Source organism: Anabrus simplex, chromosome 4 (assembly GCF_040414725.1).
Source record: "Anabrus simplex isolate iqAnaSimp1 chromosome 4, ASM4041472v1, whole genome shotgun sequence".
In the NCBI taxonomy this organism is placed as follows: domain Eukaryota; kingdom Metazoa; phylum Arthropoda; class Insecta; order Orthoptera; family Tettigoniidae; genus Anabrus; species Anabrus simplex.
Window position 1 is genome coordinate 320,466,377 of NC_090268.1, and position 24,246 is coordinate 320,490,622.

The 24,246-nt window shown below is 41.0% G+C and overlaps 1 protein-coding gene across 1 annotated transcript in view; it reads right to left on the bottom strand.

Moving 5' to 3' along the window:
* The window catches only part of Elp3 (elongator complex protein 3), a 164,796-nt gene that overhangs the window by 32,514 nt on the left and 108,036 nt on the right, over positions 1-24,246 (bottom strand). The window contains exon 6 of the mRNA XM_067146508.2: positions 14,419-14,636. Coding sequence (XP_067002609.1) covers positions 14,419-14,636 — 218 coding nt within the window. The remainder of the gene's footprint in view (positions 1-14,418; positions 14,637-24,246) is intronic.

A 24,246-nucleotide genomic window follows, 5' to 3' on the forward strand; every position in this document is an offset into this window, starting at 1 on the left:
TGTTGGATATGCTCCTGCCATCTTTCTGCTTTGTCTTCTTTCCCTAGAAGTGGCTTTCCATGTAAGCTCTTAATATTCATACACCTAGATTTCCTTTCTCCAAAGGTTTCCTTGATTTTCCTGTATGCAGCATCTACCTTTCCCAGGACCATACAGCCTTCGACATCCTTGCACTTCTCCTTCAGCCATTCTTCCTTAGCTACCTTGCACTTTCTATCCACTTGATTCTTTAATCACCTGTATTCTTTTCTGCCCTCTTCATTTCTAGCATTCTTGTATTTTCGTCGTTCATCAATCATGTCTAGTATCTCCTGAGTTATCCACTGATTTTTAGTTGATCTTTTCTTTCTTCCTAACATTTCTTCAGCAGCCCTACTGACTTCATTTTTCATGACTCTCCACTCTTCCTCTATAGTGTTTCCTTCAGCCTTTTCATTTAGTCCTTGTGCAATATGTACCTTGAAACAATCCCTCACACTCTTTTCTTTCAACTTGTCTAGATCCCATCTTTTTGCATTCTTTCCTTTCTTCAATTTCTTCAGCTTCAGATGGCATTTCATGACCAACAAGTTGTGGTCAGAGTCCAAGTCTGCTCCTGGGAAAGTTTTGCAATCCAACACCTGGTTTCTGAATCTCTGCCTAATCATAATGAAGTCTATTTGATATCCTTCCAGTGTCTCCAGGTCTCGTCCACGTATACAGCCGTCGTTTGTGGTGTTGGAACCAAGTATTGGCAAGGACTAAATTATGATCAGTGCAGAATTCAACCAGCCAACTTCCTCTTTCGTTCCTTTGTCCCAATCCAAATTCTCCTACTGTACTACCTTCTCTTCCTTGGCCTACAACTGCATTCCAGTCTCCCATCACAATTAGATTCTCATCACCTTTTACATATTGTATTAAATCTTCTATCTCCTCATATATTCTTTCGATTTCTTCATCATCCGCTGAACTAGTAGGCATATAGACCTGCACTATTGTGGTGGGCATTGGTTTGGTGTCTATCTTGCTATCTTGACGACAATAATTCTTTCACTATGCTGGTCGTAGTAGCTTACCCGCTGCCCTATTTTCTTATTCATTATTAAACCAACTCCTGCATTTCCCCTGTTTGATTTTGTGTTGATAATTCGGTAGTCGCCTGACCAAAAATCTTGTTCTTCCTGCCAACGTACTTCACTTATACCAACTACATCTAACTTTAGCCTATCCATCTCCCTTTTCAGATTCTCTAACCTACCACAACGATTCAAACTTCTAACATTCCATGCTCCGACTCGCAGAATGTCAGTATCCATCTTCCTGATGATCGCCCCCTCTCGTGTAGTCCCCACCTGGAGATCCGAATGGGGGACTAGTTTACCTCCGGAATATTTTACCCGGGAGGAAGCCATCATCAGTACATCATTCATACAGAGTGAGCTGCATGTCCTCGGGAGTTAGTTACGGCTGTAGTTTCCCGTTGCTTTCAGCCGTGTAGCAGTATCAACACAGCTAAGCCATGTTGAGTATTATTACAAGGCCGTATCAGTCAATCATCTAGACTGCCGCCCTTGCAACTATCGAAAGCCTGCTACCCCCCTTTCGATGAACCATTCGTTAGTCTGGTCTCTCAACAGATACCCATCCGATATGGTTGCACCTGCGGCCCGGCTATCTGCATCATTGGGACACACAAGCCTCCCCACCGCGCAAGGCCACATGGTTCGCAGAGGAGGAAATGGAAGGTAGTAATATTAATATAGGCATACTAGATTCTAATAGGCCAAATGATCAATTGGAAAGTATGTCTGCTGAAAAAGTGTATGGAATTGTAGTGGGAGGAGAAAAAGAAGAGGATAGTGTCAAAAATCAAAGTAGTATGGGAACATGGGAGTAATAATGATTTTATGAAACTATTATTAAAAGAAATAAAAGGATACACAACGGATTCGACGGAGAAATTCAAGGAATTAAGCACTCAGAGAAGGGAATTAAGAGAGGATTTAAGCAAAATAATTAGTGATCAACGGGAACAATTAAGTCGAGAGATTGAGTCTCAGGAATTGCGTAATTTAGGAGAATTGCTTACTGGGAAGATAGAAAAAAGATTTTTAAGTGTAAGTAAGGAATTAAATAATCACAAGGTAGAAGTGCGTACAAGGTTGGGCAACAAGGAAGATAAATTAGAAAAAACAGTGGAAGTAGATGAGATTAGAGCAAGACGAGATGTTTTAGAAAGCAAGGCAGATAGTCAAATAATTCAATTAAAAACCCAATGTGCACAAATGAAGAATGATAAAATTAACATTTCAGACGTTCGAATGGGTGAAGCTGAATTATGGTATGATGTGTATAAAGAAACTATCAATAGCTTGAACTGAATGTGAAGTTGCTTTTAAGGCAAAAGTTCAAGGGAAGGCTAAAGACAAATTAATTTTGACAGAAATACCGTTCAGGTAGGTGGGGGAATGACTCAGTATTTCTTGGAACATGTATTGCTTAGTCAGAATTTAGATTTAAACTTGTATGAACAGATTTTTTAGAAGAAGTCAGGTTGGCTGCGTGAAATCTGGAACTTATCTTAATGATGTCCTACCTTGTCTACACTCCAGTATATGCTGGAGATTTCAAGTCACTAAGTATTTAAACAGAAATCAACATAAATATTTATACATTTCTAAATATCTGAGTGTGATTTGAAAGAATATGATGATGTTCTTTTAAGAATTAAACATTCTATTATATTATCCAATATAACTGGTCCATTATTGGAAACTCAGGGCAAATGTTTTAAGTTCCCTATGGGAATCAAAATCCATATCATCTGATGACCTACGAAATTATTGTCCTGAATTCCCAATAATAAACCAATTATACTGGAATTATGAATTTACTCATTGAAGTTCTCTATGAGAATTAAGAATCTGTATCATCTGATGGCCTAGCAGGCATCAATTTTTGCAAAAGAAATCAAATTTCTCACAAAGCACTAACACTGCCAAGTAGCCTGTGCAGTGGCCTCCACTATATGCTCTAGCCATTCATCTTGGTAGGTGTGCTAATTGCCAACCGATGAGCACAAATTGACACACTTGGGTGAACCAAGAATGAGTTAGCTAGAAAATCAATCAATCAATCAATCAATCAATCAATCAATCAATCAATCAATCAATCAATCAATCAATCAATCAATCAATCAATCAATCAATCAATCAATCAATCAATAAATAAATAAATACTGATGTGCATTTAGAGCAGTTACCCAGGTGGCAGATTTCCTATCTGTTGTTTTCCTAGCCTTTTCTTAAATGATTTCAAAGAAATTGGAAATTTATTGAACATCTCCCTTGATAAGTTATTCCAATCCCTAACTCTCCTTCCTATAAAGGAATGTTTGCCCCAATTTGTCCTCTTGAATTCCAGCTTTATCTTCATATTGTGATCTTTCCTTCTTTTAAAGACACAACTCAAACTTCTTCGTCTACTGATGTCATTCCACGTCATTTCTCCACTGACAGCTCGGAACATACCACTTATTCTTACAAGTAACTAACCCCATGTATTAATCCGTATTGTAAGTCTGTTTATTTACAATAAACAATGTTTTATTATAAACCACCTATTCAATAAAATAAATTGTTATTACATTTAGAGTTTCACCATTAATATAAAGTTATAAGAGAGACATGTTTCGCTCCCTTATGGAGAATCATCAGCCAATCTAGAATATCAAAGGTTGGTTTATGTTTACAACTAATGACTTAAAAACTCTTTGTACATTTTACAATCTTAAACTTATTTTACTAATATCATAGAAGGCAGAATCATTGGTAGCGTGCTTTACTAACTAGAACTTAATAGTAGAAAAGTTGATAAAAATACATTCATTTAAAATTATGGTAGAATAAGTTTACTCTCAAATATTTACAAACATTTGCTATGTCTAAAATCTTGAAGAATGACTTGTGATTCAATCTTAAGAACTTATGATTAGGTCATAGATATTTAAAGTTTAAAACATGAGATCAAGCTAAACGTTTAGGTTATCCTTTGAGGATAAGAGTCTATAAAATTCTAAGATTTCGTCATCTTGATGATTGTAACATGTGACAGTTTCCACTTAGTCGAGCAGCTCTTCTCCTTTCTCCCAAGTCTTCCCAGCACAAACTTTGCAACATTTTTGTAACGCTACTCTTTTGTCGGAAATCACCCAGAACAAATTGAGCTCTTTTCTTTGGATTTTTTTTCCAGTTCTTGAATCAAGTAATCCTGGTGAGGGTACCATACACTGGAACCATACTCTAGTTGTGATCTTACCAGAGACTAATATGCCCTCTCCATTACATCCTTACTACAACCCCTATATACCCTCATAACTCTGTGCAGAGATATGTACCCTTTATTTTACAATCATATTTATGTGATTACCCCAATGAAGATCTTTCCTTATATTAACACCTAGGTACTTACAATGATCCCCAAAAGGAACTTTCACCCCATCAACGCAGTAATTAAAACTGAGAGGTTCCTATTTGTGAAACTCACAACCTGACTTTTATCCCTGTTTATCGTCATACCATTGCCTACTGTCCATCTCACAACATTATCGAGGTCATTTTGCAGTTGCTCACAATCTTGTAACTTATTTATTACTCTGTACAGAATAACATCTGCAAAAGGCCTTATCTCTGATTCCACTTCTTTACACATATCATTGATACATACAAGAAAACTTAAAGGTCCAATAATACTGCCTTGAGGAATTCTCCTCTTAATTATTACAGGGACAGATAAAGCTTCGCCTACTCTAAGTTCTATTTTCTAGAAACTTAGTCATCCATTCAGTCACTCTTTTGTCTAGTCCAACTACACTCATTTTTGCCAGTAGTCTCCCATGATCTACCCTATCAAATGCCTTAGATAAGTCAATCGTGATACAGTCCACTTGACCTCCTGAATCCAAGATATCTGCTATATCTTGCTGGAATCCTACAAGTTGAGCTTCAGTGGAATAACCTTTCCTAAATCCAAACTGCCTTCTATCAAACCAGTTATTAATTTCATACACGTCTAATATAATCAGAAAGAATGCTTTCCCAAAGCTTACATGCAATGCATGTCAAACTGACTGGCCTGTAATTTTCAGCTTTATGTCTATCACTCTTTCCTTTATACACAAGGGCTACTATAGCAACTCTCGATTCATTTGGTATAACTCCTTCATGCAAACAATAATGAAATAAGTACTTCAGATATGGTACTATATCCCAACCCATTGTCTTTAGTATATCCCCAGAAATCAAATCATTTCCAATAATGGACCCCTTATATTGGAATTATGAATTTACTCATTCAGGACAAATATTTCATATGTCAAGTTCCCAATGGGAATCAAAATCTAGGCATCAATTTTTGTAAAAAAGACCAAGTCTCTCGTAGTGCATACTGGCACCGCCTGAGGCTTCAAGCAGCCTGTGCAGCGACCTCTACTACAGTACATGCACTAGGCATGCGTCTTGGTAAATGTGCTATTTACCAACGGATCGGTCCAAATTGGCACACTGGCGCGAAACACTGGCAACCAAGAATGAATTCGCTGGAAAATTTATCATTTCCAATAACAGAATTTACTCTTTTAGGACAAATATTTCAAGTTCCCTATAGGAATCGAAGTTTATATAATCTTCAAAGTGTAGTTTTACAGTCAATCTCCCCATCTCACTTCAATGAGGGAAGGCATTTATTATTTTCACCATATTGGTCTATTTTGGTCCATATTGACTTTTATCTAATAATCTCAACACTGAAACAACAGGTTATGTTATGTGCCCACATTGTCAATTCTGATGCTTGATGATGATGCTTGTTTACAGGGGCCTAACATCGAGGTCATCAGCCCCTAATGGTACGAAATGAGACGAAATGGAATGACAAAAGCCCAAACTTCTCCACTGACCAGAATTCAAAACATGAGGATGAAGAATGAATGGATGGATATGAATTTAAAACAATCAGTGGATGCCACCCGCAATACCTTACATTCATAGAAACTGACGGAAAAACAATAGAATTACTGACCAAGGGACTCCTGCTAGAGCATAATACTGAATCGAGGATGCTTGCAGTCTAAAGGGGATCCAAAATCCGAGTTATCGGCCCCTCATAACGGTACTTATCGCTAGGAAAGTAGAACCATGGTATTTATCATGTTGCGGTACTAACCAAAAGTAGCAGAGACTTGCGGTATTCCACACATTATGGTGCTACTCACAGGTTATGAAATTCGACATATAATACAGACCTAGGGTTTTCCTCACATTGCAGCGCCATTTACAGGCAACGCAACCCTATGGTGTTCATCACATAAAAGTACTAACCACAGGGACCTTCCGCTATCCCGTGGTGTTCCTCATATAGTGGGTAGTAATCATAGGCAAGGCAGAACCATGGTAGCTATCATCCCATGGTCCTGCTCATATGGTGGTACTAATCACAGGTACTGCAAAAGCCGACCGCACGGTGCTCCTGTGTGCTACTAATCACAAACCTATTTCGTACCTAATATAGTGGTACTACGCGCAAGCAAAAGCGACCCTTGGTGTTCTCCGCGTGGTGGTACGAATCAAAAGTAGTTTCATGGTCCTAATTCAATCATGCCTTGGTCGCCCCTTTTAGTCGCGTCACACGACAGGCAGGGGATACTGCGGGTGTATTCTACATGTGCGTCCCCCACCTGCAGGGGGTAGTGTGTTTGGTCCGCGAGAGGTATTTTATTTCCCTCAAATCCGCCGGCAAGCCGGTTAGGACCCCCCTATCCGCCACCTGGGACGTGCCACGTGGGAATATCACCTCTCCCCTTGCTACGCCAGAGTAGTAGGTTCATGGATTGTCAATTCTATAAAATAACTATTTAATTAATACATTTAATCTGTCGTACATGTTTCGAGAACACCATTATATTCTCTTCAACAGCAACAAAATGTTCACAAAAATATTTTGCTGACTTGATAACATTACATGCAACCAAACAATGCCCCGTGGTCTAAGGGTAGCGTGCTGCCTCTTAACCGGAGGCCCCGGGTTCGGTTCCCGGCCATCAGGGATTTTTACCTGGACCTGAGGGCTGGTTCGAGGTCCACTCAGCCTATGTGATTAGAATTGAGGAGCTATCTAGCGGTGAGATAGCGGTCCTGGTCTAGAAAGCCAAGAATAACAGTTGAGAGGATTCGTCGTGCTGACCATGTGACACCCCGCAATCTGCAGGTCTTCAGGCTGAGCAGCGGTCGCTTGGTAGGCCAAGGCCATTCAAGGGCTGTAGTGCCATGGGAGGGGGATATTAGAAATACCAAACTGTTATAATTCAACATCTAAATAACTTAAATCTTTACCATTAACAGGATACAACTTTTCAAAACTTCAAATGTCAATTGAAAATAAAAATAAAATGATATAAGAAATGTCTCATTCTTCTTAAAATATTCAGTATATTCTATATAATGTCTATTAAAATAAAACAAACACATGTGTGTCATAAACTTAAGACTTAGATTCGTAGTACAGCTCCATTTGTGATTAATAATCTCTTAAAATTCTAAACAACTTGTGAGCCAGGTTGTGATCAAAAATCCCCAAAAATGTGTGGCTGCTTGTTTACAAGTCATGAACCAATGTTATCTTGCCTCAAAGAACATGCAAGTCAGTTGGTTTCAATTATCTCCTCCTGCACATGCATGGCTGCTTCTTCACTCATCACACCAGAACCGGCTCTGTGAGAAGGAGCTGTTGAGCTGGGTTATCCAGACCAGTTTTATGGGTAGATGTCTGCCTCAATCAACGGTTTTCTTCTGCAGGGTCTAGTTTTATGACTGACCTCCCTTCCACATTTTGATGTGAGAAAGGATTGTCAAGTTGAGGTCATCCAGACTATCTGGGAGTGGTAGAATAACATCCATGGTATCCCGTGTATGTCATAACAGGTGATTAAAAGGGCCCCAAGAAACTCTTAACTTGGAAGCATGGGTTAGCAACCATGGGCCCCTGAGTCCTGGCATGACTTCCACTTACTTGGGCCAAGCTGCTTTCATCTATCCTATCTGGCCTCCCTTGGTCAACTCTTGTTCTTTTCTGACCACAATGGTATTAAGGTTTATGAGGCCTAGGAGTCTTCCATCTTTCTACCCTTTGTGGCCCTTGTCTTTCTTTGTCCAATACCTTCATTTTTCCAAGTGTCAGCCCCCTTCCATTTTTCTCCTCTGATTAGTGTTAACAGACGATGGCTGCCCAGTTGTACTTCCTCTTCAATAATTACAACCACCACCTCATCCAGACTAGTTTTATAGGTAGATGTCTATCACAATCAATGTTTTTTTTCTCCAGACTCAAGTTTTACAGCTGAACTCCCTTCCTCATTTCAATGAGAGAAAGCGCTGTCGAGTTGTGGTCACCCAGACCAGTTTTATGGCTACATAATTTCCTCAATCAATGCTTTTCTTCTTCAAGGTCTTCTTTTACAACTGATTTCAATTCCTCATTTTGATGACAGAAGGCAATGTCAAGCCGAGGTTTTACAGGTAGATGTTTACCTCAGTCAGAGTTTTTCTACCACTTATTTATTTATTTATTTAAACATTGCCTTGTAGAGAGATTGCCTCCACTTAAAAAAGGCAGTACATAGTACATATATAGAACATTTTTAAAAATAACATAAAAAGGTTGGACAAAGAAGAGAACAGAACAAAACAAAATAAATAAAATGAGTCTGTCTCACTGACAAACAAAATATCTTCCTGTACAACCATAATTTGTTTTTTAAATTTTAATAAGTGCATTAATTAATATTATCTGTGGAAAAGGACTACAATAGTAGGAAATACTCTACTCATAAGACATAATTTACAATAAATTGATGTACAGTACATAGTTTTTAAATTATAAGAGAATTAATATTATTAGTGAAAATGAACTATAGTAATAGGAGATACTCTACTCATAAGACAAGATTTACAGTGAAGTGATGCACAGTATACAGAATTATATTGGGAATATTTAGTAATGACAGCTTAATACTAGAAAAACATAGAGAAACAAATCAGATATGTATAAACTAATGTGTCACCTGTGGTCGGACAGCCAAGACTTGGAATAATCAGAAACGTAATTTAGTTTTGGGAAGTATTCATTTATGGTTTAAATTGGACCCTTTGAACTGCAAAATTAACTGAGTGCAAAATTATTTCCATCGAAGAAATTATTTAGGATTGGAAAACATTTTTATTACTATTATTAATATTTAGATTTATGAAGAAAATGGACTCTAAAGAAAAAATTGTTTTTTAAAATGTAATTTGAAGAAATTATATGTTAGGAAAATATGAGCTATTAATTATGAAGATATTTCGATGTACGAAGAATGTGAAAGTTGATTTTGATGAATGCTTGTTTTAAGGAATTTGGTAATGTTGAGTAAAGGAGCATTTAATATTGGTAATAAACTTTTGAGGCAGCTTGTAACAGCATGTGTAGATTTCTAATTATGAAATTGCTAGGTTTCGCAACTGAACTCTCTAGAACTTGTCCGTGTAAGGAAGTGTATGTTTATTGGCTGGAATAATAACCATTTTAATTGATGAATATAGAGATTTGGGGAAATTCTGTGCCCCTATTGGTTACTTCGTGATCAGTCCATTTCCGGCCTCCACTGGCTTCGTGTGTGCGATGTGTGTGTTCTGAGTCTTTTCCAATGGACCGACCTAGCGAGCCCAATAATACCAATATAATGGTCCGTTATTGGACATTATAAATTTTCCAGCTAACTCATTCTTGGTTGCCTGCGTTTCGCCCTCGTGTGCTAAGTTAGGCTCATCAGTTGGGACTTAGCACACCACCCAAGACGCAAGGCTAGTGCATACCATGGAGGCCACTGCATAGGCTATTTGAAGCCACCAGCAGTGCCAATGCACTATGAGAGCTATGTCTCATTTCCAAAAATACATGCCTGCCTGGCCATTAGATGATATAGATGTTGATTCCCATAGGGAACCTAAAATATTTGTCCTGAATGAGTAAATTTATAATACCAATATAATGGTCCGTTATTGGACATTATAAATTTTTCAGCTAACTCATTCTTGGTTGCCTGCGTTTCGCCCTCGTGTGCTAAGTTAGGCTCATCAGTTGGGACTTAGCACACCACCCAAGACGCAAGGCTAGTGCATACCATGGAGGCCACTGCATAGGCTATTTGAAGCCACCAGCAGTGCCAATGCACTATGAGAGCTATGTCTCATTTCCAAAAATACATGCCTGCCTGGCCATTAGATGATATAGATGTTGATTCCCATAGGGAACCTAAAATATTTGTCCTGAATGAGTAAATTTATAATACCAATATAATGGTCTGTTATTGGACATTATAAATTTTCCAGCTAACTCATTCTTGGTTGCCTGCGTTTCGCCCTCGTGTGCTAAGTTAGGCTCATCAGTTGGGACTTAGCACACCACCCAAGACGCAAGGCTAGTGCATACCATGGAGGCCACTGCATAGGCTATTTGAAGCCACCAGCAGTGCCAATGCACTATGAGAGCTATGTCTCATTTCCAAAAATACATGCCTGCCTGGCCATTAGATGATATAGATGTTGATTCCCATAGGGAACCTAAAATATTTGTCCTGAATGAGTAAATTTATAATACCAATATAATGGTCCGTTATTGGACATTATAAATTTTCCAGCTAACTCATTCTTGGTTGCCTGCGTTTCGCCCTCGTGTGCTAAGTTAGGCTCATCAGTTGGGACTTAGCACACCACCCAAGACGCAAGGCTAGTGCATACCATGGAGGCCACTGCATAGGCTATTTGAAGCCACCAGCAGTGCCAATGCACTATGAGAGCTATGTCTCATTTCCAAAAATACATGCCTGCCTGGCCATTAGATGATATAGATGTTGATTCCCATAGGGAACCTAAAATATTTGTCCTGAATGAGTAAATTTATAATACCAATATAATGGTCCGTTATTGGACATTATAAATTTTCCAGCTAACTCATTCTTGGTTGCCTGCGTTTCGCCCTCGTGTGCTAAGTCAGTTGCGGTCGGGGTCTACCCCGTCTGGGGGTCCCCAATCTCTCTACGTAAGCGCTATCATCTTATATTTGATTTAAGTTAAATTCTTTCTTGTGTTTCGGCCCTTTCTCATTTAAAGTAAATTTCTGTGATAATGTAAAATTTATTTTGCGTATTGCAGTTTCCTCTAGACTTCCACATTCACCAATTTTGGGTTTCTGAATGACTGCGTTTCGATGGGCAGTCATAGCATTTTGTAGTTGGAGGCAAGTCTCTTTACTTGTTCAGTATTTGTAACTAAATTTAAATTTAACTTCCTTTTCTTGATTAACAATGTAATGTAAAGATTTGTTTCCTTTTTGGATTGCCTCCCGTCATGCAGTGTCAACTTCTATGTTCAAGTTTATCCATATCGTCGGAAGATTACCGTTTGTGTTTTATAAATTTATTTAAATATCATTTGTTTTATTTCATTTGTATTCTCTTCTTTTGTTAATAATTATATTGTTTCAAGGGTGTTTGCTGCATGCTTTCCTTTCCCCACAACGAGATACGATCTCATGGCCTAGTAGGGTTACTTCCAATTTTTTCATATCCTTCCATAGTTGTCATTTGTTAGACCTGTAAGTTAAAGTTTTTGCAACACGAACAGGGCGTTAATTTGGATTTAATTTCAGATTTTTCAGATTTCACATTCTTTCTCTTTTGTTTATTATTATTATTATTATTATTATTATTATTATTATTATTATTATTATTATTATTATTATTATTATTTATTATTATTATTATGTGTACACAATCGCCAAAAGGTGCTACATTGTTTGCAGAGAGTGGGTTGTTGTTTAAAGTTAAAAACTTCATAATTGTTCCATACTGAACTGAGAATCACAATGTTAAAAAGAGGGTTAAGAGGTTCCACCTATTCAACACACTGATATACAATTGAACAAACTTATGTTACAACATGTTTAATTCGGGACTGGTTTCGGCACATATTTGGTGCCATCATCAACTGCTTGAAAAAACAGGGCAAGAAGTATACAATTATCAACACACAAAAAACACATTAAAGGATAACTGTAAAACATAGCACTTTCATGAAGAAATTATTTGATGTTCATATAGTTTTTTACACTCTTGCTGTGAGTGTTAAAAGAACTGAAGGATACAAGTAAAATGTAACACTTTTTCATGAAGATAAAATTTTTGTGGAGTTAGTAAACAATGTGATGGTCTTGAGCACTCCTGCTGCGAGCGTTGAAGTCAATATATTAGATCTTGAGGTTAAAAAGATCTTGAAGGATGCAGCTTATTTACACTTCTAAAGGTGGATAGAAATATATAAAAACTCCTACTGTATATTGTAGGATGTGAACTTAACAGTTTGAATGTGGATTTTTGAGATCCACAGAAAAAGGAAATTAAGTTAGAAATAGAAAACAGGGGAAAAAGCAGGGTAAGATAAGTAATACTATGAGGTTCACTTTGTTTAGCTTGCCGTGAAGTATAAGAGGAAGTAAGAACAGAAATTGAGCAGAGGTAGGAGAGGGAGGGGGGATGAGGAAGTAAGGGGAGTTGTCTAAGGTGGACGATGGGGGCGTTGTGGTAGGGGCAAGTAGTGCGAGAAGGTGTTGTGTATGACATAAAAGATCGACCGCCTACTTGTCAACTTGAAGCTTTTGAAAACTAAGATAAGGAAGTCAAAAAGGATGTTTGGTTTCTCAGACAAGTCATTAAGGTTTTGGTTAGGATTAAAAAATTGATCAAGGTGTATTAAACAATTTTCAGTGATATCAAGAAGAGGGCCTTTGTTTAGAATACTGATAATTTCAATATCTTGGTCTAATGTAGTGAAATTATGTGTTACGTCTTGCATGTGTTGCTCTATTGCTAAAAATTGATTGTATTTTATTGCGTTAACATGTTCTCAGTATCTAATTTCGAAGTTGCATCCTGTTTGCTCTATGTAAGAATAATTAAAGGTATTGCATTTAAAACAGTATATGCCTGACCTTGAAAAGATGTCAGTTCTGTTTAATGAATTGGAGTTTTATATCACCTCCATGTTTCTATTAATAGTTCGAAAGGAAATTTTGGAATTATGTTTTCTGAAGATATTGGCAATACTGTAGACGTCTTTATTGAAGGTGAAGGTAGAATAAGCTGCTGGTTTAGGACTGTCATTTAATGAGAATTGTATTTGGTCGGTGTTTAAATTTATTGATTATTCATTCAATAAAAATCAGCTGTAACCATTAAATTTAGCAATGGAGCGGATGATATTAAGTTCTTTATTTAAATTATCTTTGGATAAAGATATTTTGAAAGCACGGTTAACCATACTGTTGTAAGAGGCACACTTATGTGATTGTGGGTGTGAGGAATCTTGTCTTATGGTAGTAGCTGTTTGTGTGGGTTTCCTGTAAATCATATAAGACAAAGAACAAGGTAGTCTGCTTATTGTTGTATCTAGAAAGCTGCTTGATTTCTTGGATTCAGTTTCAAGAGTGAATTTAATATGGGGATCAATCTTGTTGAGATTATTTAAAGTGGAGGATTCATTGTCAATCCTATCATCTAAAATTGCCAATGCGTCATCCACATATCTTGCCAAAAATAGTACATTCTTGAAATTATCGTTGTTATCGATTAAAGTGTGTTCCAAAAAATCTAAGTATATCTCTGCCAAGCTCTCCGAGGACGGTGATCGCATTCCCAACCCATCTTGTTGGTATATTATATTGTCGAATGTGAAAAAACTGTTATTGACTACCAATTTTAAGACAGCCTTAAATCAAGAATCTCAAATTTACTTAGGTGACTATATGTATTCAAGTTTCTTTCAATAATGAGAAATAATTTTTTGGTATTAATGCTAGGGTACATGTTGACAATATCGAAAGAATGTAAAGAATGGTGTGGTTGAATTTCAAAATTGTTCAATTTCTCAATTAGCTCTATAGTGCTTTTAATAGATTTACTTGATAAAAACTTATAATGATTCTTTAGAAATTTCTGAATGAATTGGGCTAATTTGTATATTGGGCTGGGTCTGTAATTAATGATCGGGCGAATGGGGCATCAGCCTTGTGGATCTTAGGGAAAGCTTTTGCAGTTGGTAGACCCGGATTCATGTTCAAAAACTTTGTCTTCTCATGATCGGCAAACAGGAAAGAGGTGTTCTTAAATGTTTGTTTAAGAAGACATTGAATGAACATAACAAATTAAGTAGGGAGAGAAATGTCTTCTAACTTAAACATAGTTTAGGTGAATAATTCATAATTGTTCTATTGTTCTAAATGAAGGACAGAATATGATATGTAACAACATGTTATGGAGCACGTGCTATTGGAAAATTTCTTGCTTACCTGACGAGAGGCATAGGGATGTCGCGCTGCACTCTGTACACTCTAGTCCAAGGAGGCACCAAGGCCAATATACGAGCTATGAGATCGACCAAGGTATTTGGAGGATAGCTCTTGTAACGGCCAGTCTTCCACAATTCATACAAGCCTGTGCCTCGAATTACTAGTGTTGGGTAGATTTTAAGCCCATCAGCACGGAATGCTGGATTCTCAAAGAACTCCTAAAATTTGAAACAACATGATTAACAAACAAAGAAACAGGAACCAACTGGACATGTCTCAGTTTTTAATGGATATACTAAGACAGGTAAATAATGTTTCCATTTCTTTACTTTAGAGCTATGTGCATATAAGCCATCAGCTCACAGCAACTGAGTACAGTAAACTATCTCTTTATAAACACTTCCAAGATATGGTGTAATGCTATTCTCACCTTCCAATGCCATTTTTCTAAATTACGTATCTAGAACTCTATCTTCATAGTCTTTCCTTGTTTTTAACTCCTCTTCCTATGCACTACAGCCCAGATTCTACTAATCACATATCAGTTGATTCCTGTATGCAATTACATCATTACTTTCTCGCTCTTGCTGCATCTAGAAGATTTTCTATGAGGCGAGTTGGCCGTGCGGTCAGGGGCGTGTGGCTGTGAGCTTGCATCCGGGAGATAGTGGGTTCAAATTCCACCGTCGGCAGCCCTGAAAATGGTTTTCCGTGGTTTCCCATTTTCATACCAGGCAAACTCCTATTCCATCATCACCATAAGACCTATCTGTGTCGGTGTGACATAAAAACACTAGCAAAAAAAAAATCTTCCCTTCTCAACCTTACCTACATGTTATATCACCCTGCTGTGGGATACATAAATATCAGCTTCTATCACCTTTTCATTGTCTGTGCTATAGTGCTGATACGAGAGCGGAGAGTTCTAATTTTCCTTTGGTCTCTTGGGATGTTGCTACTTTCTGGCTCTACTCCTTGATGCATGTCTACATACAACAGGCTATCTGTATTTAAATCTTGCCTTCCCTTTCATTTTCTGTACTTTGGGAATATGCTTCCTAATGCTTTTTATAAGCTTCACCTGATTTTGACCAAGCGATTATTCCGTGCTCAATCTATGTGATTCTGCACTTCATATCCATTCAGTTTTGCTTTCCCTTCTCTTCGTCTGTTTCATTCAGTAGTTTGAAGAAATGACCTGTTGTGTCCAACACAGTGTGGCTGGCATGACTATTTTCAAAACAGCACTGTAAAAGTGGAATACAATTTCTAGTTTATTATTCTTTGTGCAATATACCACACTTATACCCCTGAGAGGTTGGTTGACCTGGGTCTAGCACGTCTTGGTCCACGTGTGTGGACAACTGTCACCTTCTTAATTGTAATGCTCCCTTACGGCTCAGCCTTCACAATCATATGTAGCTGTGAGAAATACTAATGCCTTAACTATTCTGACTTTGGCATGCAAAGTTACATCTGAATACTTGAAGAACTTATCCAGGCCATTGAATGCCGCTCTTCCACGAGCAAGTCTTTGGCAAATTTCTGGACTGTCTGAGTCACTTTTACCGATAGTTAATCCCAACAAAGAGAAACTATTCATTTCTATGATTACCTTATTATTTATCATAATGCTCGACGCTAAACCCGCTGTTGAGGCAGAAACAGGTTCCAAGAAGGACATTCCAGGAATCATTAATGAACAAGGGCAGTGTGTATGTGAGGATCTTCAAAAGGCAGAAGTTTTCAGTCAGCGGTATACAGATTGTTGGTTACAAGGATAATGTCCAGATAGAGGAGGTGACTAATGCTGAAGAAGCCTTAAAATTTACCTATGATAACAATGACATTTAAAAAAGATACAAAAGTTGAAAACTAGAAAAGCAGCTGGAAGTGATAAGATTTCTGAGGATATACTAAAGACAATTGGTTGGGATAGAGTACCATATCTGAAGCATTTATTTGATTATTGTTTGCATGAAAGAGCTATACAAAATGAATGGAGAGTTGCTATAGTAGCCCCTGTGTATAAAGGAAAGGGTGATAGGCATGACGCTGAAAATTCCAGGCCAGTGAGTTTGACATACATTGCATGTAAGGTGTGGAAAAGCATTCTTTCTGATTACATTAGAGATGTTTTCAAAAGTAATAACTGGTTCGATAGAAGGCAGTTCAGGTTTAGGAAAGGTTATTCCACTGATGCTTAACTTGTAGGATTCAAGCAAGATAAAACAGATGTCTTGGATTCAGGAGGTCAAATGGACCGTATTGCGACTGACTTATCTAAGACACTTGATAGAGTAGATCATGGGAGACTACTGGCAAAAATGAGTGCAACTGGGCTAGACAAAAGAGTGACTGAATGAGTGGCTATATTTCTAGAAAACAGAACTCAGAGAATTAGAGTAGGCAAAGCTTTATCTGGCCCTGTAATAATTAAGAGGGGAATTCCTCAAGGCAGTATTATTGGACCTTTAAGTTTTCTTATATGTATCAATGATATGTGTAAAGAAGTGGAATCAGAGATAAGGCTTTTTGCAGATGATATTCTGTATAGAGTAATAAACAAGTAACAAGATTGTGAAAAACTTCAAAATGACCTCGTTAATGTTGTGAGATGGAAAGTAAGCAACGGTATGATCATGAATGGGGTTAAAAGTCTGGTTGTGAGTTTCACAACTAAGAAAATCCCTCTCAGTTTTAATCACTGCGGTGATGGGGTGAAAATTCCTTTTGGGAATCATTGTAAGTACCTAGGTGTTAATATAAGAAATACCGAGCTCGATAGCTGCAGTCGCTTAAGTGCGGCCAGTATCCAGTATTCGGGAGATAGTAGGTTCGAACTCCACTGTCGGCAGCCCTGAAAATTGTTTTCCGTGGTTTCCCATTTTCACACCAGGCAAATGCTGGGGCTGTACCTTAATTAAGGCCACGGCCGCTTCCTTCCCACTCCTAGCCCTTTCCTGTCCCATCGTCGCCGTAAGACCTATCTGTGTCAATGCGACGTAAAACAACTAGCAAAAAAAAAAAAAAAGATATAAGGAATGATCTTCATTGGGTTAATCAAATAAATGGGATTGTAAATAAAGGGTACAGATCTCTGCACATGCTTGTGAGGGTATTTAGGGGTTGTAGTAAGGATGAAAAGGAGAGGGCATATAAGTCTCTGGTAAGACCCCGAATAAAGTATGGTTTCAGTGTCGCGTGTCGTGACGCGCCCCCTTTCATGTCTCAGTGCCGAGCGAATGGATTCGAGCGAGTCTCGAATCTGTGACCTCCGAGAGCAAGGACATTGCATATCGATTTAGATTTATATGACCATGTAACAGTGGCAAGAGTTATAGTGTTTCAAATGTTTGAGTGATAATTTTATTAAGTGAAAAATTATAAGTGTTCAAAGCACAAGATTTCATACAAATTTTCCTTGAGGCAAGCTGGTGCAACGCAAGTTAGTGCACCGTTTCCCGAGTCCAAGTCTCCTGGCATCAAAGAAATCCACGGTTAGGGTCGGTAGGCATCTCAGGGTTTGTAAGAAATAATATGTAATTTTTTTACCGTGAATTCAGAGAGGATTATTCAACGCAACGCTTCCATTCACCCAAGATAAATCTGACAGATGTCTCTATCGCTTAACAATTGTGGTATTGGTTTATATATTAACACTGCCATAATCATAACTTACATACTATACTAAAATCTATAAATGATAATAAGTTATATCTTACTAAATGTCATTTATTCAAGAGATATATATGATGGATAAATTTAATATATGATTTGCTTGAAGTTTGAAATTATTGACAAAATTGAAATATCTTTTAAATTATTTGTCCAATTTTTCTTTTTCTAATCATAGAAATGGTCACAATATTCATTGAACAAGGGTAGTTAATTCAGCTTAGCTTTTACGTTTCATTTTAAAATTATATAGATCACATTTTACAAGTCTGCGTGGACTGGACTTGTTAAACGAGATTAATTCTTCTTAACAAAAATTTGTCTCACTTATTCATGAACTAGCTTCCTGATATTAAGAACGATTGCTTTGATCTGTCTTCATAAAATAGACGCATACAGAATAAGATTACAGTAATTTCATTCCTGTGTAGCATTCATTCATTGGCTACATATCATTTAATATCTTCTAAAGTAAAATATAATCGACAACATATTCAATATCTACTTTGGAAATGAGTGAGATTATCCTAAATAGTTATGGTAGCTTCATTATTAAATTGCAACTCGAGTCTATTATCTCATAAAATTCGATCAGTCTTGTATAGGTTTGTAGGGAATACCATCGATGAAAATTCTAAGTCCTTATTAGTCATAAGTTATTATTAAGAAGACATTAAAGACTATATATGTCACTAATAACTTGTTATATTAGCTACAATTACCTTAAGCCACTTGAATAATATGAATTTTTCATTGAAATTGCCATGAGATTGAAGATCATGGGTTACTGGATTTATTTTTGATGACCAATCCCTATCAATAGCTCGTAAGTACCGTATTGTAACGAGTTGGCGGGGTAGTAGGATCAATTAACACTAGACTGGTAGCTTCAATTCTAAGATTTATTAGCTACGCACTAAACTACACAAGACTACACACAACTTTTGCTTGCATCCGGGAGATAGTAGGTTCGAATTCCACTATCGGCAGCCCTGAAGATGTTTTTCCGTGGTTTCCCATTTTCACACCAGGCAAATGCTGGGGCTGTACCTCAATTAAGGCCACGGCCGCTTCCTAACAACTCCTAGGCCTTTTCTATCCCATTGTCGCCATAAGACCTATCTGTGTTGGTGCGACGTAAAGCCCCTAGCAAAAAAAAACAACTTTTGCTCATAACACACACTTACGCAGTTCGCACGCTCTCTCTCCCTTCGTTTCTCACTAATTCTCACACTACACTGTTTTACACTCACACACAAGGTCCCGCGTCGCACGGCTACACGTTCTCTCCTTCGCCAACAGTCCGCACTGTAGCACACTAGTCCGATAATCACGGCAGTTCACATACTCCACTACACTGGCAGTTGCTCACGACACTTAACCACACCAACTTCTAACTCAGTCTAACTCTCACTAACTCCAGGCAGGTCATTCCTCTCATATATCTGCGCTGGCCCTTCTAGAATAGTCCGGATGCTCGATGGATCCAGGAATCTCGCGAGATGGAACACTCCAGATTAATCGTGGAGTTATTTCCACACTCCTCTGTTACGGGACCGCAGGCGGAAGTGAGTGGGGCTGGCCTAGCACTTAAGTGCTGCTCGTGATTGGCGCAGTTGAAGCGTAAGGGGTGGGCCTATACGGTGCCGGGCCGGGCCCACTGCCAGTTAGCATGGTGGACGCTATAACCATTACACTGCCCCCTCCTCAAGGCTGCTCTTCCCGAGCTGCTCCACGATATGGTGCCAAGCGATCCAGGTGAACAACCATCATATTCCCTCAGGGAGGACGCCAGATCTGGTAGACGACGTCGTTGCTCCTGGTGACAATTGTATATGGGCCTTCCCATTGTGGCTGCAGTTTCGGTGACTTCCCTTCCGTCCGCACCGGACGGTACAGCCACACTCTGTCACCTTCCTGGAAACCCGCAGAGTTCGCAAGCATGTCATAGCGGGCTTTCATCCGGTCGCTGGCTACCCTTAGATGATGTTGGGCATAATTGTGGATGTCGTTGAGCCGATCCCCCAACTCCCATGCATAGTCTGTCACTGGTTGCTGCTGGTCTGGTGCAGACCTGAACATTAGATCGCATGGCAGGCGGAGCTCCCTTCCGAAGACCATGTTGGCAGGTGTCATGCCCGTCGTCTCATGGGTGGACGCTCGAGAGGCCATCAAGACGAAGGGGACCCTCTCGTCACAGTTCTTCTGGTGCTCTGAAACCACCTTCCTGAGGTGCTCCTCGACGGTTTTCACAAAACGCTCTACCATACCATCTGACTGAGGGTGAAGAGGCGTCGTATGCGTCTTCTGCACTCCTAAGCGTTGCAGAACCTCTTGCATCAACTTGGACTCAAAGTTTCTGCTTTGGTCGCTATGAAGTTCCCTCAGCACACCGAATCGACAGAAGAATTTCTTGACCAAGACGTCGGCCACTGTCGATGCCTCTTGGTTCGGGATGGCGTAGACCTCCGGCCACTTGGTGAAGTAGTCCATAGCCAGGAGTAGGTAACGGTTCCCGGCGTCAGATTCGGGGAATGGTCCAGCGACATCAATGGCGATCCTCTCGAATGGTGCTCCAACGTTGTACTGCATCATTTGGCGCTTACTCCTAGTACGTGGGCTCCAGCTCGCCGTGCAGGTGTCACACAGCTGGCACATCCTCTCAACATCGTTCCTCAAGTGCACTCAGTAATAACGCTGTCGGGCACGATCCAGTGTTTTATTCTCTCCCAAGTGGCCAGCAGTAGCGCCCGCATGTAACTCAGTCAGCACCTCTTTTCTCATGCTCCTGGGGATTATCAGCTGTGCAATGTGCTTCTTTCCATCGCCCATGTGCGGGTAAGTACCCCGTCACTAACCATGAGAGACAAGCACTGGGCCCAGTACGCCTTATAGGTTGGACTGTGTTCGGCGATGTCTTTCCATTCAGGCCTCTGCCCGGACTCTACTTCTCGTAAGATCAGCCCAATGTCGTCGTCCTTCAGCTGCTCCCTCCTGAGGGCGTCTCGATCCCATCCTTCAACGGCGGTGGCCCTCACGGACCGGACGTCTACGATGCCTGCCTGTCACTCCACTTTCCGGCATTGCAGTGCTTCTTTCCTTGTCGGTGCTCGATGGTGAAGTCGTACTCCTGAAGGCGTTGCACCCAGTGAGCTGTCTGTCCTTCCAGGTTTCTGAAGCTTAGGAGCCAGATCAATGCGGAGTGGTCGGTGCGCAGGTGGAAAGGCTGCCCATACAGATACTTGTGGAAGTGCTCCAAGGTCTTCACGATGGCCAGCAATTCCTGACGCGTCACGCAGTAACTTCTCTCAGCTTTTGACAACGTCTTGCTGAAACAGGCGATCACCTTCTCCTGGCCGTCTTGCGCTTGTGACAGTACCCCACCAATTCCCGCGTTGCTGGTGTCGGTCTCTACGATGAAATTCTCCCGAAGATGGGTGCAGTACACAGCGACTCCTTCAGCTTCCGGAAGGCAGCCTCCGCCTTGCTTGACCATTTGAAAGACCTCCTCTCCTCGGTGAGCTGTGTAAGAGGCTTTGAGATGTCTGTGTAGCCAGCTATAAATCTGCGGTAATACGTGCAAAGGCCGAGAAAACTCCTTAGTTCTTGCTTGTCCTATGGCACCAGCCAGTCCCTGACAGCTTCTAACTTCTCCGGATGCGTGGCTACTCCCTCCGATGACACAATGTGGCCCAGGTAGCGGACCTCCTGGAACAGCTGTCATTTTCCGGGATTTAACTTTAGGTGAGCCCCACGTAGCCTCTCGAACACTTTCCGCAGGTTCTCCACGTGATCTTTGAACGTCCGTCGCACAATAATTATGTCGTCCAGGTACACAAGGCAAGTGCCATGAGTTAGCCCCCTCAGCACTGTCTCTATCAGTCGCTCGAAAGTCACCGGCACGTTGCAGAGGTCGAAGGGCATCACGGTGAACTGGTAGAGCCCTTGGCCGGTTGAAAACACCGTCTTCTCCTTGTCTTCCGGATGGAGCGCTACTTGCCAGTATCCAGACTTCAGGTCCAGAGTCGAAAACCACTGGGCTCCAGATAACGTGTCCAGGGTGTCATCTATCCGAGGTAACAGGAAACAGTCCTTCTTTGTAACGTCGTTCAACTTCCGGTAATCAACGCGGAGTTCACCGTTCTTTTTCTTCACCAGGACGACTGGCGATGACCACGGGCTGTTCGACTCCTCGATGACTCCCCGCTGCTTCATGTCATCTGGCATCTGGTCGATTTCAACCTTCTTCGCCAGTGGTAGTCTATGAGGTGGCTGTCGGATTGGAGCGGCGTCGCCGGTGTTAATGCGATGGTTCACTCTGTCCGTCTTTCCGTACTCATCTCCGGTAGCAGTGAAAATGTCCTGAAACTCGTGGATTAGTTCCTTAACCTCCCTGAGCTGTCTCGCCTCTAAATGTTTCCGGGCGTCAGATATAATCTTCCAGAGCTTATCCAATCTTTCGCCTGCTTCCACGGTCTGTACGTCTTCGTCGTCCACTGGCACGACGCACGTGACTGGTTCACAAGTCCCAAGCTCGGTACCCTCTGCTCCCGCGATGTCGAATTCAATATTCGTACTGGCACGCAGCTTTGTGCCGGAACGAGCGCTTGGCCAGGTAGAGTGCTTGATCGGTGGTCGGTGAACCAGGTTCCACTAGCACGCTGTCCCCTTGTATAGGTTCCTCTAACCGTGCCGTAACCATCACCTCGCTGTTGGCTGGTATCACTTCGTTGCTGGCGAACATTAACCGCGCTACTCAAGGTTGCGTCCCTGCGCATCGCAGCATTACCTCTTGTTTGCCGAGCCACAATACACGTCGTCCCACGTCAACAGTTGCCTCGTATTTCCATAGTGCGTCTAGGCCCAGGATGACCTCATCCGTGATGACGGCGACGAAGGCCAAGACTTGTAGGAGTCATCCCTCCGTCAGTTGAAGTAGCACCTCCTTGAAGACAGGGATGGTATCTCCTGAGGCTGTTCGCAGCAGACAAGGGCGGTGGGGTTCCCTCTCTGGATGTCCGGCCTGGCGATGGTCAATGCCGCCCCGTGTCTATCGTGACTCGGCATGGCCCCTCTCGTTGTCGGCCCTAACTCGTTTACCTGATCAGGGACCGCCTCTATACGGCAGTTCCTCCGCGGGTGGCCACGCTCCAACAGGTGATCTCGTTGGTGCGTCGGCATCTAATGTTCTCCTGTAACGGCGCAGGTCTCCGGCGCGTCCTCGCCTCTCACGGCTCGTATTCTTGGTGACGGTGCTGCTGTTCTCTTCACTGCTTTCACCCTCAGGGCTAACGTCAGAGCCTCTCTGAGGTCATGCTCCCCGCCGAGCATCAGCTTTTGATGGATCTCAGCGTCGTGGAGCCCATCAATGAATGTACAGGCTGCCTCCCGCAGAATGTGGTACAGAGGCAGCCCATCCAGAGCCTTGTGGGCTAGCTGCTCCACATCTTGCGCGAATTCTTGCAGCGTCTCATTAGCGCGCTGGGTCCTCTTCCTCAGCTGGACTCGGTAGGCGGCTGCCAGCTGGTGGTCACCGTACCGGCTGTCGAGCGCTCTAACGATCTCGTCGTAAGTGGCACCCGGCTGAAGGCTGTGTCGTACTTCCGCTGCTGGTCCTTGCAGTGTGGCGATTAGGTACACGGCCCTTTCCTCCGATGTCCAACCACTGTGCCCGCATACGGTCTCGAATTGGGTGCGGAAGGTCCGCCAAGATGTTGTCACGTTGAAGCACTGGGGTTTTACTTTCCAGCCGCTGTCACTGCGGGTGGCCCTAGCACGAGTCTCCATGGCTGTCACTCTCGTACGCAGGGCACTTACTTCTTCTTTCAGGTCTCGAACCCCTAACTCCACAACCTGCGGTATTTCTCCGATCTGTTTTTCAACCAGTTCCTGTACGTCCTGCATAATGTCACTCTTTAATTTTCTTTCGAGAGAGCGCATTTCCTTTTCTAATTTACCTCGTCCACCCTTAAGTTCATTTAATTCCAGTTTCAGATCGCTCTTGATTTCATCCTGTTTGGATGAGAGTTCGGTGAACTTATTGAGGATAGCTTGAAACTCGTAATCTGCAGGCCTTCGGGCTGAGCAGCGGTCGCTTGGCAGGACAAGGCCCTTCAAGGGCTGTAGTGCCATGGGGTTTTGTTTTGTTTT